Here is a 19,252-nt window from a genome sequence, read left to right on the forward strand (position 1 = left end):
CATAGTGTAGATTTCTGTTTTCCCGCTTCCTTCCCTTCCCAATAAGGAAGCTATTACCTCACCCTTATGCCCAGTTCTCCCAGGTTTAACAGGTGCATCTCCTGCGAGGCCACCTTCCCAATAATGGATGGCCATACAGAGTGCACATTCACTCTTTGGGAGAGGAACACGTTCCTCAAAAGTGGTCCCACTTCCTGCATTTGAAACCCAGAGCAAGAAAGGACAGGGACATCAGACTTAAATTGCTCCTGATGGAGAAGTCCTTTCATCCAGCCTCCGATCCTGGCTCACACTCCTCCCTGGAGAGGCCCTCCCGATTCTTAAGATTGTTTACCGACCTTCATTCTCCATGCCCGACTAAGAGGAAAACATCCTCTGATTGGGCCGAGGGTAAGAAGAGAGCAGCCCCCTCTTCAACTGCTGAGGCAAAAACCCCCAAAATGCTGTCTCTCACTGGATCCGTGGTGCCAACAACTTCTGACGGAGCAGGGCGCTGCAAAGAAACCGAGTTCCCCATCCCGTAAGACAAGGCCAAAGGACCAAACCAGGGCAAAGCACCAGTTATCGGCACCATCTTCTATTTGCAGTGACCGAAGCAAGCCCTCAACCTCATCCGCGACTCTGAGACCCTTTGTGGCTCTGAAGTAGCCGATGGCAGCACTGAGGAAGCAGCCGGTGCAGACCAAGACCCTGGCATTGACTTCCATCGCTGCTATGCCATCAGCTCAAAAAAATCTCTGGCGCCATCTGCTGGCCATGCTGAAAAACACACCACGGCACCATGTGCGACAGCGGCACCATCGATATCATATGCACCACAGGAGTACAGATACATATCAGACCTAAGAGTATCTGATTCTCCAGAATCTCCACTCCTTAAATGAGACTTACCTCAAGTCTCACATTCATCTGAGTCAAGCCATGCCTCACTGTCTCCGACAGGAACGGCTCCCCCCTTCCCGAGTGATGCAGAGGAAGAAGAGGAGGTGTACGCTGCATCTATTGCCCCATGAACATCGGGGCAAATAGCGCTGGCCTTGCAAACTTACCCTTCAATACCTCAGGGTACCTAATCCTGGCAAGGTCGTCCCTGGATGCAACCACACATTCTTCTTCCACCTAACTGGCCATACTTGGACCCCTGAGCCATGTATAGGGCTCAATTGGTAGCCCACCAGCAAAACAGATACAGCGTTCTCTGTCTATCCCATCCTCTATAATCTCATGACCTCCCGATGTACAGCCTCCACAAGCACAGGAGGACGAATGCAGGAGCATGAAGAGGAACATGAGGATGATCAAGAGGAAGAGGCACCATCGACCTTTCACTTCCCATCACCCTCACCTGATGAAGGCATCATGCCACCACCTCCTACTGCGGCTGATGATTTTAGACACTTTCAGGACTTGTTCCGCAGAGTTGCAGATGCTTTGCACATGCTACTCTGGCGGAGATTAAAGAAAAGCAGCATTGACATTCTTCATATTTCCTCAGCAACAAAAATTGCACTACCTATCAATAGTGCTACACTCCAAAGTCATAACATCTTTTCATTTGAACCCACCTATACACCTCCCCACCTTTTTTCCCAAACCACATAGTAAGCAACGAGACGCAGTTCTCCATATACTGGACGTGAGGCATGCATCATCATTCTACTTGGATAGAACTAGACTATTCAGAAAATCACCACATCTGTTCATGTCTATCACCGAGAGGTCCAAGGGCGATGCTATATCAAAACAGCACCTCTCTAAATGAATTTCACAGTGTATATGCCTCTCATATGAACTCCCTAATGAACAGACTCCTATCTTGATAAGAACACACTCCACACAAGCACTGTCAACCTCCATTGCATTTCTTAACGATGTTTCAATTATTGACACATGTAAGGCAGCCACATGGGCATCCTCAGATACATTCGCCCAACAGTATGCCATTATGCAGGATTCCTCGGCAGACATCCTCTAATGGCTGGCACTATATAGTTTGCAGACATAGATAAGGGGCCAAAACTGGTTTGGACATGGTGCTTTAACTACAGCCCATTTACTGAATAGAAATAAGTCTGAAAAAGAATAAAGAAATAAAGAATCCTTTCTTTCTTTTACCAATAACTTTTTCTGGGTGCTAGAGTAGCCCTTTGAATGCAATTTCTCAAGACAATGTAATGCAGCAAGTTTTGGCAGGAACTGATGTTGATCCAGCTGTGGTGCCTCAGGATGACCTGTGTCTCCCACTGTTGTGTGTTGCCTTCAAATATTGTACTCTCACATTACAGCTACTAGTTTCCCAGTATGCCTTGCTCTTAAAGGTGCCACACAAAGAGTAATAATAGTAGTGTGTTTTGTGTGTCTCCATATATGCCTGATTCACAGATGCCATGAGTCTGTTGCAGCCCCAGCTATAGCGTGTGTGTGTATCTGCACTGCTGAGCTGTTTCTAAGGGCTTGTCTTCACTTACCTTGGAGATTCGGCTGCAGTTGCCCGGAGTTACGCAAACCCCGCAAAAAACTTGTGTAACTCCCGTCGACTTCCGTGCTTCTGTTCTGTGCGCCGTCTTCACTGTGCCGACGGGAACCTCATTCCCGTCGACGCAGCACTACACCACTTGAGAAGGTGGTCTCAATATGTCGATTTCTGGATCGACTAAGTGGGTCTTCACTGACTGCTCAGTCGATCCAGATAAGTCGATCTGACGGTGGCGAATTTGCCGCTGTCAGTGAAGACATAGCCTAAGGCAGCGAGAAGTACTTTTAGGGAGAGATTTCTTCTACCAATAATGCTTTGAACCATGGCTGCTTGAAGACACACTTTTACTTCTGCTTGCCACCTTCATAGCTTTTGCTGTTGTTAGATGCCATAGTCTATTTCTTCAGCTGCCAGTGTGTTAGGTCATGGCTTTGCGATAGGGGCTGGTGTTGCCGCTCACCCCCTTGCATGTTTCTCTGCTCCCAACGAGGGGTCGCACCCCACTTTTTTGACAAAACTGGGCATTTGTCCCAGTTGATCTTGCCACCTGATGATCAGTCAGCAAGAGCAAATGGGACAAATGCCCAATTTTGTGAAAAAAGTGGGGACCACCGGGACAGGGCTAGAAAAAGGGACTGTCCCAGCCAAAACGGGACATATGGTCACCTACTCACAGTGCCTGAATCATGGTTCACTTGTGGATCATGCTCTATGGATTCCCGGTTAGTGGTATTTACTACAAAGGAAGACTTTAAAAGAAAGGAAAAAGGAGGTGGAGGCAACGCTGGCCTCCTCAAATGGAGGATAGTGCTGGTAAGCATACAGTCATTCAACATATCTTAAAAGAGAAAGAGGAGAGGTAGATCTTTTTGTTGCTCCTGCCCCCCACAAAAACCCCATTCTTTTTTGTAGCGTGTCACAGAGAAGGGGGCTGATGCAACCAGGTTGCTTTTTACAAACACGTCCCTTTCCTTAAAAGAGCTGCAGAAGTGTGGCTTCAGTTCCAAATGGCTCTTCCTTTGTAAATCAGTTAAATGCTGCCACATGGAGGGACGTGATAACCCTTTTTTGGGCTAGACAAGAATATGACAGGAGAGCTCATCAAGTTTATCTCAGTACCACAGTTCTAATAAATGGCTCCAGTGCTGGCATCTGCTTATAGATATTTTCTAAAATACTATAATTTTATATTGGCTGGTGTTCCTCTATTTTCTGGGTACTTATATGTATTACATTTACTTTTCCTGGTCAGTTACTGATTAATAAACTGAAATTAAGGCAGCAATTTCAGGAAATAAATTATTGGTAATGTTTTTTCTCCCCTTCCCTCCCTTTCCCTGTTATTTCACATTACACTAACGGTGAATTTAATTTTCCACTTCTGAACATAAAGCAACTGGTTAGCCTGTCAATCATGAACATGATATCTGTTAGCTTGATTGTGCACAATATGCTATCATGAAGCCATCCATTCATAGACTTGTAGAAGCTAGAGAGGGAAAAGACCTCTACTGTATTATGTCATTTACATCCTCCCTTTCCAGCCAATGAAGGATTGTTCCATACCATCTATTCTCTAGTACTTTGGCCAGACTTGTTTTTAATATCTCAAGTGCTGGTGCTTCCCCCACTATTCCTCGGTGGCTGCTCGTATTAAACCTTCAAATTAGGGTATGAACCTAAAGATAATTCAGATTTAATTCCTCCTACCCCCGTCAGATTTTGCATCTCACTCAGACATGTACAACATCAGTTTATAGCAGGTTCATAGGGAGATATTTGGTTCAAAGATTGTTTAGGAAATGCTGATGGATGGCTTGGATGAAGAGGAGGAGGAGAGCACTCATTTTTAAAATGAAATCAGGAAGCTCTTGCATTTCTTTTTAAACCCTGATATGTGACCCCTTCCTTCACTGCTCTTTGCCCACCGCATACCCGCTGTCTCTAATTAGTAATATATAATGCATTGCATCCAAAGAGCTTCTTTACTAATACTATGAATCTGTTTAGAGCTATGAAATTGCAGGTGGAATGGAAGGAAGTGTGTTTGTATCACAGTTGTTCTAATTACTCTTTTCTTTGGGTTAATTCTTCCATATGTGGAACTTTTCTATAGTAATGATTGTTTGTCTTTGTATTTAGAATGCAGGGCAGAGACTAGAGTAATGGAGCAGCAGTGTTGCTTTAGGGCCTGATTCTGAGATGTGCTTAGCACACTTAACCCTTATTGACTTCAGTGGGAGCTGGTGGCTATTGAGTATTTCTCTGGTGCAGGCCCTGAATAAGCAAAATATCCTAAAGATGCTTGAATGGATTCTTGGCAAGAAACCTTTCCTTAACTATCAAAGGCCTTGTAAAATGACGGAACAGTACTTTTATTGCAGCGTTTAGAAGACAGTAAGTGTCTATGAAAACATTTAATCCCTATTGTCATTGTGAGATGAAAAGCAGTCAAGCCACTGAATACAGATTATTCAGTTGTGCAAGAATTAATGTACATTTCATCTGGAAAATGCATTGCTTGAGTCAAGAAAAGTTATGATTTCATGAAACTCATAAATTGAATTCCAGAAAGTTGCACAGCCACTTTTCTCTCTGGCTTTAAACCTACCCGTCCACTTTTTGTTTGTTTTAGTTTGAAAGGGTTAAACAGTGAACAGTGGAAATGCCTAAGGCTGATAGTGCCACTGCTGGGTAAAATGTAAATAAATTCATACAGAGTTCAGGTTTCTGTCCTGCCAGTCTTTCCAAACCCACAAGCTCCTTCGGAAGGGGAGAAATTTTCGTTGTTGATTCATAAGTTAGTTTTTCTTGGCGGCACATATGGTGGCTTTTGCCATCCAGATGGAATTCTGAGACACTGTGGAAAGAGCTTATGTAACAGGATGTCTCAGAAAGGATTTTAAATTTTCTAAATATATATATATATAATATACATATATATTTAAAAGCGACAGACTTTTTCATTTTTCCATCAGTGTTGCAGCAGGTTGTGATGCCAGACTAAATTGTGCTGCCTTTTCCAATATAAATGTAACTGTTTTGTTAATTTATCTTTCAAGACATGCATATCAAAACCTGTATGGACCATGGCTCTTGGCAACAGCTCCTCAGAATCAGAAATATTTATTTTCACTGAGAAAGCACTGTCATTTCTGTTATAGGTGATTCCACTTACTTAAACATCAGGCTTTAATTTCAAACTGTGGATTGCCCCACACAGCTATAAATTCATCAGTTATTTAGGTTTGTTCCAAGGCAAAACAAAATGACATTTGAAGAACACTGGGGATCTGTTTGTTCATAAAGAAATCCATGGTTTGCCCACATCTTGAATACTGCGTGCAGATCTGGTTGCCCCTTCTCAAAAAAGATATATTGGAATTGGAAAAGGTACAGAGAAGGGCAACAAAAATGATTAGGGGTTTGGAAGAGATGACTGAGGGGGGATATGATAGAGGTCTATAAAATCATGACTGGTATAAAGACAGTGAATAAGGAAGTGTTATTTACTACTACTTATAATAAAAGAACTAGGGGTCACCAAATGAAATCAGTAGGCAGCAAGTTTAAAATGAACAAAAAGATGTATTTCTTCACACAACACACAGTTGACCTGAGGAACTCTTTGCCAGAGGATGTTGTGAAGGCAAAGACTATAACAGGATTTAAAAAAAAAAATTGATAAGTTCATCGAGGATAGGTCCATCAATGACTATTAGCCAGGATGGGCAGGGATGCAAAACCATGCTCTGAAGTTTCTGTAGCCTCTGTTTGCCAGAAGCTGGGAATGGGCGGCGGGGGATAGATCACTTGATGATTTCCTACTCTGTTCATTCTCTCCGAAGCACCTGGCATTGTCCACTGTCAGAAGATACTGGGCTAGGTGGACAGACACAGTATGGACATTCTTAAGATGAGCTGCAGAAAATTAGCGCTCACTCATCCAGATCATAAATGGATGCTGTGACACTAGTACCTGCAGTACAGCAAAGCAGATGTAATTACAGCAGTTTGGGGGATGGCCTTCTTGAAGAATGCAAGTTTTGCTAGAAATTATGGGTAATCAATAAGGTGACAATAGATCCTTTTTGCTTGTTTGCTGGGTTAACAAAATATCAGGGGAAGGCTAAGGCCGCAACAATTGAAGTGTCTTGTGGTTCTTAACACCGTTAACAACCCTTTTAGAGCTGAAAACATTTTGAAGATCACTTTCAATTTACATGAAGATGTTTGTGTGCTCTTCAGTAAAAGGGGCTTCTGTCTAATACTGTAATTACAATTTATAATTGTTTAGATATAGGAATATAAAATATACATTATAGTGGTATACTTGGATGCAGGTTTCAGGTAAAAAATATATATTAGACAAAAGGAAATGAAACGTGAATCTTTTGTCCTTTTAGAGGCAACTTCCATTGTGTGCTATGAATTCTTGGAACTGTAAGACACACATTGAAGCCCACTTGGCTCCTTAGCTCTGGTTGCCTAATTCAGTGGGTTTTTTTAAAATGAAAAGTAAAACATTCTCAGAGCAAATCTACTCATTTATATTAGAGCTTTATAGCGCTTCCCACCGCCATAGTAAGAGTGTCTTCACGTAAAATAGATTTTCAATAGCAAAGTCCCTAGTGGATTGAATGGAGTCTCCAAATCTTCTTCCTTTTCAGATTATAAAATCGCTGCTTGGGGTAGAATTGTTGTCGTGATTGGTTGGTCTGTCCTTTAATAAAGCGGAGACATTTTATAATCTGTGATGGTGATATAATGTAGGTAAACTGTTTCAAACAGTGTCACTGTTGGTATTCAGTCATGATCATAGCAGTGGGATCAAAAGATCCTGTCACAAGGAGTGCTCCTTCACCTTGCATTCCTCTTTGCAAACAGTCCCTCATGCACTCTTACCTAAGTTAACCACAGTGTACTTTATTTACAGTGTCTTTTGTAGCTTCACGTCCCATCACCATAAGGCTTTCTCGAAGCTTCAATGTACCTCCTAGGCACAGGGCAAGAGGGTGGGGAGAGAGGTCTCAGTTCTCTGAGATCCTGGCCTTCTTTGCCCTTCCTTCTTTCAACCCTGCCCTCACCCTTCCTATATCTCCCTTTTAACCATCTCAGCTGACTAGCTGAATCCCCTTGTTAATTGGTTAATCATCTAGTCCTTAATCAATTATTTTCCCAATTCGGCCCCTGCAGGGAAGAGTGGTGAGTCAGCTTTAGGCTAGTCCCATTGTCACAGATCCTCAAGGGATTTGTTATGCACAGGCGGCAGTTGCACCCGCCTGGAGCCTTGTTGACTTGAATAGAGCTCCGGGTGGGTGCAGCTGTCTGTCCTCACGCAACAAATTGCAAGCTCCAAGGCAGCTTTTAGATGACAGAAGAACATGTTGTGATTGAAGCAGTGTGAAAGATGTATGCTCTTTTCATCTGATGTGTGTAGATATTTATTTCCAGAACAAGTTGATTTTTGAAATTCTTTCTTGATTTGATGGAATAGTTTGGCTTTTATTATAGCTTCAGCACAGCTTCTTGTGCATCTTCCAATCTGTTAGAGCTCTTTTTATAGAAAACTTTTATCAGAACATTGTCTGAACTTGTGAATAAACAAGTTTTACAAATAGTTGTTAAAACCTGACCAACTGTAGTTTAACATTTCATCTGGTTGTCTTTAATGGTAGATTAAACCACTTCCCCGTTGATCCCCAAGAAGTGTGTTCTGACCAGAGAGACATTTACTTAGAGATCTGTTTTGTTTTGGGTGTTGGGAAAAGGGAAGATGGTTTCTTGGAGTTGTCTGTGTTGAAATGGCTACAATATGTTTTGTCCATATCGATAAGAAACTAGCATTTGCGTTGTAAAGAGATGGCAGTGAAGGATAGGATGCAATGTCAACCCATCACGTTGCTGAATTCAGGGACTCTGTTTAGTACTTCACAGAGTAAGAAACAGATGATATAATGGCAGTTACAGTTACAGCTGCATTGTTGGATTTGGGGGGAACATTGAAATAGGCTAACAGTGGTATCTTCAAAGCTTTAACTGTTCTGTCTTTGTAGCTTTATGGACAAAGTTCCATTTCCCATTCCAAACATTTTATAAAACAAATACAAATATAATGTTTAGGGTTCAAGTCCTTAAGGCTAACGTGCAAATCTGTGTAACCTCTGTACATACGGTAGACCCATCATCATAATATCTGGAAGCCAGCGGAATTATGACAAGCAATATACTCTCAGAAGGACCATAATTTCCACCTTTCCTGCACTTAGCAAATTCAGCAAACCATTGAATCATGCACTTCACTTTAAGCCAGTTGACGTCAGATTATTCAGGTGCTTAAAGTGAAGCACATGATTAAGTACTTTGCTGAATTGGGGCCTTATTTGTGTGAAGTTTTCTTTTTCTTTTCATGTTTGTTGATTTCTTTTGCTTTTCTCAAGGGAAGTGATTCCTGGGCCATTCTTCAGTATTTATTGTGGGGAGGATTATGCAAAGTGATGGATTCTGCATTTTGCCATGAAGTGACATGGGGACAGGCTTGTTGTGTTATCTAGTGGGATAACTGAGGGTTCTTGGCTGAGGAAGCATTGCTTTGCCACCTGAACGTTTCCCTTTAAATCATATTTGTGATGCACAGAGGCAATGTAATTCTCCAGATATTGCCTTTTTGAGCTGGTAACCTCCAGTTAGAAAACTTAAATTCATATGTCTTGAGGGAGCATTTAAAATATTTGATTTCATATGCCAAGATTGTTTGTTATTGGTGTCAGCAACAAAAGAGTTAATAAACCTATCTGTAGTCCTGTGGTAGAATAGGACTTACACAATTTTTGAGACAATATTTTTAACTTGGCCTTGTATACAGTTTTTATTGTAGAGTATAATCTTGCATCCTGTAGCAGTCTTTGAATAGTAGGTGTACCTCTTGGTTTGATAGCTCTGGTTATGAAGGTTTTAAAAAAGGATCATGGAAATAAAAGGGAAAACAAAAATCTTTACTCAGTAGCTGAGTGATTTCCCCCCTTTTAAAAAAGGCCCATCCTTTCCCCTTTTCTCTTTTTTTGGATGTGCCTAGTGAATGAGAACACTATTCTGGGAAGTAATCACCTGTTGCCATGATTGACATTCCCAAAGCATGTGCTGTTGGAAACAGTGCCAGATTTAAGCAGTTCTGCCACCTGGCCAAATACAGCAGACTAGGTTTTCCATGAATATGCACATTTTTATTCTCTCCTCCTTCCTCTCTCCTTCCCCCCAAACTTGAACATTTCTGGGTTATTTAAGAGAAATACATTGGCCTCCATGCTGTGAATATGAAACATGGAATTTACAAAAAATACAAATCTCAGACAAGCAAACAATGACTCTTTTAAAATTATTTCCGTATGGTCGATGCATGACCACAGTTAGGCTTGGAAGAACTGACGCGTAAAGGCACAAAACCAACTTCAGAGGTGTTTACTTTTCAGATAGTAAGTACTACTTGGAATTTGGGTGCCACAACTTGTTAGTCAGAGTTGGTGTTAGACTCGCTGGGGTGCAGGGCAGAAAGTAAGGAGTGGGCCCTCACCCTACCTCCTGTGGCCCATGCCCGAAGTCTCACTGCCCAGGACCACAGCAGAAGGCTGAGACCCGAGTCCTGCCACCTGGCGTCACCATTTTAGTGTGATTTATTCCCATTTTTAGATACTAAATTACTGTCAAACTCACATTACGTTTACTCACAATGACTCTGTAGATATCATGTAATTTAGCTTAGTGGTGCGGGGCCCAGGGCAATGCCCTGTTTGCTGTTGCTTAACACCAGCCCTGCCACTAGTTTCGTAGAAATGTCTCCAAATTTATTAAAAAGAAAAAATAATTTTGTCAACCAAAGTTTCAAGTAATCGCCCCACGTCACTGTTCCATGCATACAATACCTGAAAGCCTAAAATGTTCGACTTACAGTTTTCACCCAATTCTGGTCAATTTTTTGTTTTTAAAGCATGAACAAAATTTGTGTATCTTTTAAATTTCTAGTTTGACAATCTACTTTTTCCTGAGGAGTTTGAAAACTGTGTTGGAATTGTAAAAGGAAAAGAACATTTGACCTATATTTATAGATTAAAATATATATTTATTTAAATTCATGACAAAGCACTTATCTAGTGGTCATGGGGTACGTATATTTATTATATGTAAAAAAAAAAAAAAAACTACAAAAAGAAATGTCATGGTAACTAGGACCAATGGGCAATAAATATGGAAGTCTCCCAGATACCTGAATATAATCAAAATATAAACCTTTAACTTTCATTTTCTAAACCATCCTATATTTGTAGAGCAAAGGCAGCATTCTTCTTTGTCAGTATTTATAACTAAGAAGCAAAAGCAGCCAGTATCAGGAATCCTTCTAATTTTATGATTAAGAAATTGAGCTGTTGGTATTAATTTTTGTGTTTTAGGGGGTGATTGTGGAGGACTTCTTTGAATATTGTATCACGATGAAATATAGCATTTCTTCTTTTGATATTACAATTGTATTCTCCTTCTGTATTTGTTCTTAAATATGTTCCTTTCTTTCTTTATAATGTAAAGCTTGCTGTGGATTGCTTCCGCTGCTGAATGGATTCTGACTTTTAAAGAAACAGAGGGTTATTCTTGTTCATGAACTTAAAGAAACAACCCCCCCCACCCCCGACTATTCACTTTTCTTAATACACTGCACATCAGGTGTCTCAAGAACTTGAAAGTACATGTTACTTTAACATGAACAGAAATTTCTTTATGATGCTCATTGCATGGATGTTGTGTCAGGCCATCTATAAAATCTTCCAAAACATTTTTTTTTTACCTACACCTACATGGTAAAGAAGAAACCTAGTTTTTGGAAATACGTTGAATCCTGTTTTGAGTCATATTTTAACCTTTGCATAAATGTATCCCAAATTAGAATTCAAAACCAAACTTGTACTCCAATCTAGCGTTTTCCCTCAAAGAGTTATTAAGAGACTCTTTTCTAGCTTTAGATATTTTTTTTATTTCCTTGAATCATTTGTTTTCTTTCCTGTCTTTTGTTTAGTGTGATGGGACCATTTGTTTTGTACCTTATTGCAAATATTTGAAGACTGGAGGCAAACCAAAAGTTGATGGCTTTCTCTGTGTGTGTTTCCAAGAGCCCAGAAGTACTCTATGAATCTTTTGTGCAGATCCTTTTGGCTGTCATACTGCTGCTGCTATCTGGGCCATGGAAATTGCTCAGGCTCTTAGCTCAGTCATTTAATAACTTGTATTTTATGTCTCACGTGTATTTTTTTAGAGAACTTTGTTTAGGAAGTGAGGTTCCCAAATAAAGCAAACATTGGACCCTTAATGTTTAAAAACAAGCACATCCGTTGTTTTGAAAATTACCGTTGACCATCCATGGCCCTAAAGCAAAGGATTTTCTGAAAATACATTCATTTGTCATTAGATAGGCTATATTCTTTATTCGCACTGTCCCCTGTATAAGGGCATCTAGCTTCCAAAATAATGTTATTACCTCTTTTCCCAAACTGATGAATTGTAACTGTTTTTCTATGTTTCTCATCTAAATGGTTACATGGTTCCTCCATTATTCAGCAATGGATTCTGTTGGAATCTGTACTCTGTAGACACCAGAATGATTGTTATATGTTCCCAGAATTCTCCATGTTGCATTTGTCTATAGCTTGTCTGATAGAAGCAAGTCTCTTACTTACTGAGTAATCCCTATGCTTTCCTAATGCAGACTTACCCCAAATTAGGAATCTCATTTGCAGTATTCTCTGCCATTCACTTTTGAGGGTTGGCATCATCAGAGTTGCAGTTTGTATCCACTTGAGGTCCTTGACTAAATGCTGGTCCAGAATGTGGTCAGTTACGGCTTGTGACACTCTGTACGTCAGAGTAGCACCCTGGAACCCCCATATTCACCACTGTGATGTGATTATGATATATTTTGTACAGTGCATGCCTTATGAGGTTTCATTTGGAAAGTCTTGATCTGCTGAACATTAATATCCTATTCGATTGTATGTGCCATCATTGTATGTGAAATTTTGAAATATTGCCACATGTGTTATTGAAATATGTTGTGAGGGTGGAAACACCCACAACCAGCCTTTCAGTTACAACAAAGGAGTAGCTATCACTGCGCAGACAGTGCTGATGGCACATTAAAGGGAATCCACTCTCCCAGTGGCCAGAAACTTCACAGGAAAGAGCAGGTAGGTGATGGAGACTGCCTGTCCAAGGGGGGCTGCCTGACCCCCACATTGCAGCAAGGATATTTGTAACACGCTGGAAGAAAATATAAAAAAGAAGGGAGGTGACATCATCACTTGGCCTGTCTGCCCTTCCCCCCATCTCGACGACTGGAGGGATGACTGGAAGATGAGAACTTTGAACTGGGGAAAGGTAGTCCCGTACTGAAAAAAGGAGTCCAGTCTATGTACTGAGCAACAGAAACCTGCTTGTATCATCTGTCAGGATGAGACACTGCTTGATTTAAATCCTGCTTAGTTTGTAGAACCTTAGGTTGCAAATTTATTTTTATTTCTTAAGGAACCAAGTTTGATCTCTCTGCTTGCTGCTTATAGTCACTTTAAAATCTATCTTTCTGCAGTTAATAAACATGTTTTATATTTTATCTAAAACTTTGTGTTTTGGTTGAAGTGCTTGGGAAAACTCGGCTCAGTTTACAAAGACTAGTGTGTGTCCATTCCACATTGAGGGAGTGGTGAACTACTTAATGAACTTACACTGGTCAGGCTTCTGACCGGTGCCAGATGGTACCGTTCTGGGGTGCAAAGCTGGGGAGAATTGAGTGGAGCCTCTCTCTTCTTGTTTCATGAGTGGCTGGGAGATCATTCATGTAACTCAGCTGGGTGTGTCCCTGCCAGTGGATGTCTTTGTAAGTGCAGTGCCTTGTAGAGCTTGACATCAGTATCACAGGGTCAGAGGCAGCCCAGGCTGGTGTGTTTGAAGGGCTCAGTGGTCCCACAGTCTAGGTTGCACTCCGGGGGCCCCATCACGCTGTTCGAGAACAGAACAGAAATAGTATTGTAGTTTTCTCCTGTTACTAATGCTCAAATTGCCATTATTTGTACATGAATCACAGGCACATCACATGCCTAATTTAGTTATATTGAACCTTTTTGTTAGGATGAATTTATCTCCTTCAGAATGATTCCACTGTATTTCTGTTTACTATCTAACTGAGTGATATGTGGGTAAAATAATATTCTGCTGTATAAGCCTGTCTGATCAGTATTGAAATCCAGAATCTTACTTTTTTACAGGGCCTCTTACAACCACATTACATGAGGATTCATCTACAGTAGCATGAGGAAAGAAACTAAGGGCCAGAGTTTCATACCTGCTTAGCATGTACAGTTACTGTGACTGCATACGCAGTTATGGTAAATGTGTGTGCAAATGACAAGTTAGAAATGCCCATATGATTGTCTGTCCATATCATTCGAAGGGCTTCTATCACCATATTATATAGGTAGGGATTGTCTGATCATGCAGGCATGGTTCTGAAAATCTGAGCCTAAAATCTCTTCTCTCTCCCTAGTTTAAAATCTGCTTCTTGTCTCCTTCCCAGTTTAGCTTATCTGTGCAGTGGTTTATAAAATTCCGTCTCATCTGTGAGCTATTTCACTCTAAACAGGTGTTCTCATCCTTTTTCAGTGTTTCAGTATTGCTACCTGTTACGCTGATGATATGGTGATACGAATCCATTATCTGTTTGTAACAGCGAGAGGCATCCTTTCCCTGTTCTTCCTCAACATGGCAAATGCTGAAGCATCCTTACTGTTCAGCTTCAGTACTGAACAGCTGTTCCCATATGCTCTTGGCAGGCAGGCACTGACTCCCTAGCATGAGCAGCATGCTGCAGTTCTGATCAACACATCTCCAACAGCTTATATTGTTCGATTCCTGTTTGTATAAAGTGACATGACAGCCTAAGATGTCCCATGAATGATGTTGTAAAACTTAAGCCTTGCCCTGATATATTATGCTGCCAATTTCAAATATATTCTTCCCCAAAATCCCAGGATCCACCTGCAATGTGTTGATTTACCTCTACTGGAGGTGCAACCTGAAGAAGTGTTTAAATGTATTTATGAATGAAATTTGAACCTACAAAATAGTATTTGTAAATCCAGGCTGACTGCCACCATATTATAGTATGTGACAATATATCTTATCTAGAAAGCCTTGGCACATAGTGACAGTTCAGATGTACACAGAGTTAAAATGCAGCTGCTTTTACTAGATGTTATTGCAAACAATTATAAACCTATTTCTACGTATACAGCTTATTAGTTTGTGGGGCAATAGATGACACTATGGTCTCAATATTTACAGTACAGTATGTGCTTTCATTTTGCTGACACCTACGGAAAGGAAAATATTCTACATCAACAGATAATTTCTGTCAATTTTCTGCCTCCTTTCTGAGGCAAAATGTAGTAGTTGTAAAGCAATCTCTAAAAAGCATATTTGTTTGCTGTCAGTTGCCAGTGAGAACTTCTGGGGTTTGCAGGGCTTCAATAATGGGCTCTTGATGCCAGTTCTTTCCTGCCTTTACTTAAGTTGCCTTGGCTCATTTTCCGATTGCTCCTTAAACAAATATGCAGCTAATTTAGACCATCAGTTAAAAGGATGGTGATGGCTTAAGATATACAATAAACCAACTAGATTATATATAAAAGATGGTGAGATATGCATGTGAATAAGTGAAATTCTAAAAGAACTTGAATTCATTTAAAAATTAAAGGAAAGCAGCAAATGTTATAATGTTTACAGTCTTGTGAATCTAGAATTTTAGCCCTTTCAGCCCCAGTCTAGCAGAACATTTACACACAGACTTAACTTTAACCATATGACCAGTCCCCATGATTTTAATGGGACTACTCAAAAGTTTGAAGTTAAGCACATGTTGAAGTACTTCACAGCATCAGGGTCTTAATGGAAGGCTCGATGGTAAAACTAGCTGATTGTTGAGGAGACAATTTGTGTTGAGAGAGAGGGGCATAGAAAACCATCTCATATTAAAGAATCAGAAATTCAGGCTCAAAATACTTTTGTATATGTTAAGCCTATTAGAATACAATATTTAGTTAAATATATTATTACCAACTTTTCACTTAGCAAAGCCCTGTGAAGAGGCTGACAAAATAAAAAGCACGAAGGAAACCTTAAGAGAGCTTTATTGGCTTAACAAAAAAGGTTGTCTTTCCATTCTAGAAATTCAGAGTAATTTCATAGTCAACTGAGATGAGTTGGAAACTCAGTCCTGTGTTGCTGGGCATGTTGATTAGCTTAGTTGAGAAGCATCCAACCCAATTTTCTATCAAGAAATAGGACTAATTAGTAGATGATGTGGGTTTTGTAACATGACTCTTTCCTTATTAAGGTAGGTAGATGGTATTTAATTGCAATATTGCCAAAACCAAAAGTTCAAACATCATGACACAGCCCCTGAAAATCATGAGCTTTTAAAGAATAATAATTTTTTTTTGGCCTTCTGGTTTTTGAAACTTTAGTGTTTATTCTTTCAAGCTTTTCTCTTCAACTGTGAGGGCTAGAAACCTCTTATTTTTTTTTAAATGAAAGCTGAGATTACCATATAATCAGATGACTTAAGGCAACTGGCGCTTTAAAGAAAAACATCAGATATTACAAGACATGCAATAAAATCATGAGAATTGGCAACACGGTTTTGGGAATTCATGAAAATGCTGATAATGCCTTATGTATTTCTTTCCCCTTATTTTTAACCATACTGTCCTGGAAGCTGAAACCGTTTATGTTACCGTTGAAACACAACCATATGTTTGCCGCTTGCTTCTGCTGTTTCTCTTGAAACTAGGCCCATGTTTACTGCAAAGCTTGTGAACCTGGACTGAGTTTGCAACAAAACCAAACCAATGAGCTTCACTGGAAAATCTTCATGCAGCTTAACTCACAAGATCTTTTATTTTTACACACTGGATGGAGAAACCAAAATAATCTGTTGAAACAGCTATATTAGGAAAGTGTAGAAGAGCTTCTTTAGAATGACCCAACTTGATACTACTAGCAATACCTTCAGAAGATCATTTCCTTCATCTTGCAATTTACAGTTAGGCAATTTTGAAGAATCAGCAGACATTCTCCAGTAATTTGTTTTTGTTTGTTTGTTTTTAAACACTTTCGCTTATATATTAATCCTGTTAGAGAATTAGTCCTGGCTTCTAGTTACCATTAATTTTCTAGAAATTGTGGCTGTAGGGGAGGGCTAAATATAGTTTTGTCCACCTTTGGCCAATGAGCAAATCATCTATCACATCTCAAACTTGATGATGCTGTTTCCACAAATGCACATGCAAATTGGGAAATTGCATCTGCTGGTGTCCAGTTAAATACCCAACTGATCATTTGCACACATTCAGTTACTTGATTTGTGTGTATGGTTGCTGTAGTTGCACGCAACCGCAGGTTTGATCATCTCTGTCATAGAACATTTCATGCTCCATTAGGTGACTTTGGGCACTTCTTAACAGATGCTATTTCAGGCAAATGCCTTCATCTCCTTGAATGTGTGAGAGTCCTTGCAGCCCATGTAGATTAGGGCATGTCACACAGAATGTGGATGTATGCTGTGTCCTACCCTTTTGTGTTTTTCCTTCTCTTTGTAGGTCACCTTTTCTATAAATTTGGGATTACAGAGTCCGACTGGTACCGGATCAAACAGAGCATAGACTCCAAATGCCGGACAGCTTGGCGGCGGAAACAGCGAGGCCAGAGTCTTGCAGTGAAAAGTTTTTCAAGGAGAACGCCTTCCTCTTCATCTTATAGTGGCTCAGGTAAATTGGAAATTTACCCTGAAAACTTCATTTGTCTTTCAAAATACTTGAAAATGAAATTAGCGTCAATCAACCGAGATTTACAACAGGCTTATATGTAGACATTACAAATGGCAGTATCTTTATGTAACTAATGTGCTGTCTATACTTGAATATAAACTGAGAAAGAGATTATCACATTTCAGGTGATTAATTTTGGGATGAGTCTGTGGCTTGTCGCAGCCTTTCTTGCAAGTAGAGTTTAATGTTGCTAAACAGACCTACGTGTGTGTTTTTCTGGCATAAGATGGAGGAAGGGAAGCCATCCACCAAACCGTTAATGAATATTTTGTTGTTCTGAAATGCAAATTGTAACAGATTTCAGTAGGTAAGAAACATACTGGTTTCAGTGGGTTATATACTTATGTCTCAACTCCTTTCTGCAATAAGATTCAGGTTTGACTGGCCGTTCACCAACCTCAACAAAAGTTTTGGCTGTATAAATACAAAATCCTCATATACTAATAATTGATGTGCAGTTTCATGCCATTGTGTAAAATACCCACTATGTGGTAATCAGGTTGTTAAGATTTTTCAGCAGAGGGGCTGTATAGTTATCTGTGATTAAGATTCATAATCAGAATGAAAGAAAAATTAATCTTGTTAAAAAAAAAGTCTTTTTCACAGTATGTTCATACAGTTTATTAGTATAGGTTTAATTTTGTTCACAAAATTTTTACCTGTCATCCTTAAAAATCTAGTAGGCAGTTCTATGTTTCCACATAGACATAGGCATGAATAATGACAAAATAAAAAATATTGACCTAGGAAATAGTCTCAGGGGGCGTTTTTGGCTCATGCTTATATTAAAAGCAGTGTTGTGGGATGTTTGTACATCATATATTAAAAGCAGGGTTTGGGAGCTGAGCCCAAAGAAGAGGAAGTCAGTTTATTTGCCTCCATGAAGTTTTTGGTTGCATGTTAACACTAACCGCTGTATCTTATGCAAGGAATGTCAAAATCTGCTTTCAATGGACAATTTTATATACTGAAACTTGGAATAATGTCCAGAATTCTTAGATGAAAACAACTAATCAGCATAATGATAACCATAAGATATATTTATTGATGGGATTTTATTTTGAAACTCTCTTTGTAATCTATTTTCTTTATACAAAATGCAATAGTTGTGGACCTTATAGCCACGTTAGCATATGCATATTGACTAAAGTTGGAGTTTATTATGGAAAGCTATTAATCATTAATCTGCTGGTTGAAAAAGGGACCAACAGTGACATATAAAGCCCACAGATGCAGGTTGAGAGCATTTTGTCTTCTGAAGGCCACTATATTAACCCAAGAGGCAATAGTCTCCTATTTAAACAAAAAAATCCCCCCCCCCCCCTTTGATTGTTATAGCCTTTAAAGTTGTCGTTTTGTACTGAATGTGATAAAGTTCTGCTGAAACAGCTGCACATGTAGCTTGCAGGGCAATATAGGCCCTCTTTGCTGGTGATGGGACATGGACAGTAATAGTAGCAGCCATCTTTGATAAATGTGGAAGAAATGTTCCATGGGTTTCATGGTTTCTGTGTCTTACATTTTCTTTAGGATATTGTTTTTTCTCAGAACATGGTTCGCCCCATTTCCTGGGTGTGATTCTGCATAAATCCACCAGGTACAGTTACATCCAGGAACTATGAAAACACTGTTAACAAAAAGCAGAAAATTCTTGTCAGGCTCTGCTGCTGCTCTGAAAACATTTGTGGCATTCCAAGAACAGCTGGGAGCATTAGTATTTCACCTGAAGCTTCTCCAGCAGCGATTTTAAGAGAGTGGAAAAGGTCTGAGGAGAGCAGAAAGGAAGGGATAAGAGGCAGGATGAGAGTATAGGGAAAAGGAAGAGGGGAAAGATTTATTTTAATTGATTCATGCAGTG

The 19,252-nt window shown here is 39.9% G+C and overlaps 1 protein-coding gene across 3 annotated transcripts in view; it reads left to right on the plus strand.

Annotated features, from left to right (window-relative positions):
- BANP (BTG3 associated nuclear protein) overlaps window positions 1-19,252 on the plus strand; it is a 212,774-nt gene that overhangs the window by 88,848 nt on the left and 104,674 nt on the right. For all 3 annotated transcript variants that reach the window (XR_010918296.1, XM_067539973.1, XM_067539974.1), the window contains one exon: window positions 17,167-17,334. Coding sequence is in view for 2 of the 3 variants with exons in the window: in XM_067539973.1 (XP_067396074.1) it covers window positions 17,167-17,334 (168 nt within the window). In the remaining variant the exon portion in view is untranslated. The remainder of the gene's footprint in view (window positions 1-17,166; window positions 17,335-19,252) is intronic.

The sequence above is a fragment of the Emydura macquarii genome, unplaced genomic scaffold, assembly GCF_026122565.2.
Source record: "Emydura macquarii macquarii isolate MOO-44397 ecotype Brisbane River unplaced genomic scaffold, CSIRO-AGI_Emac_v2 contig_561, whole genome shotgun sequence".
NCBI lineage: Eukaryota > Metazoa > Chordata > Testudines > Chelidae > Emydura > Emydura macquarii.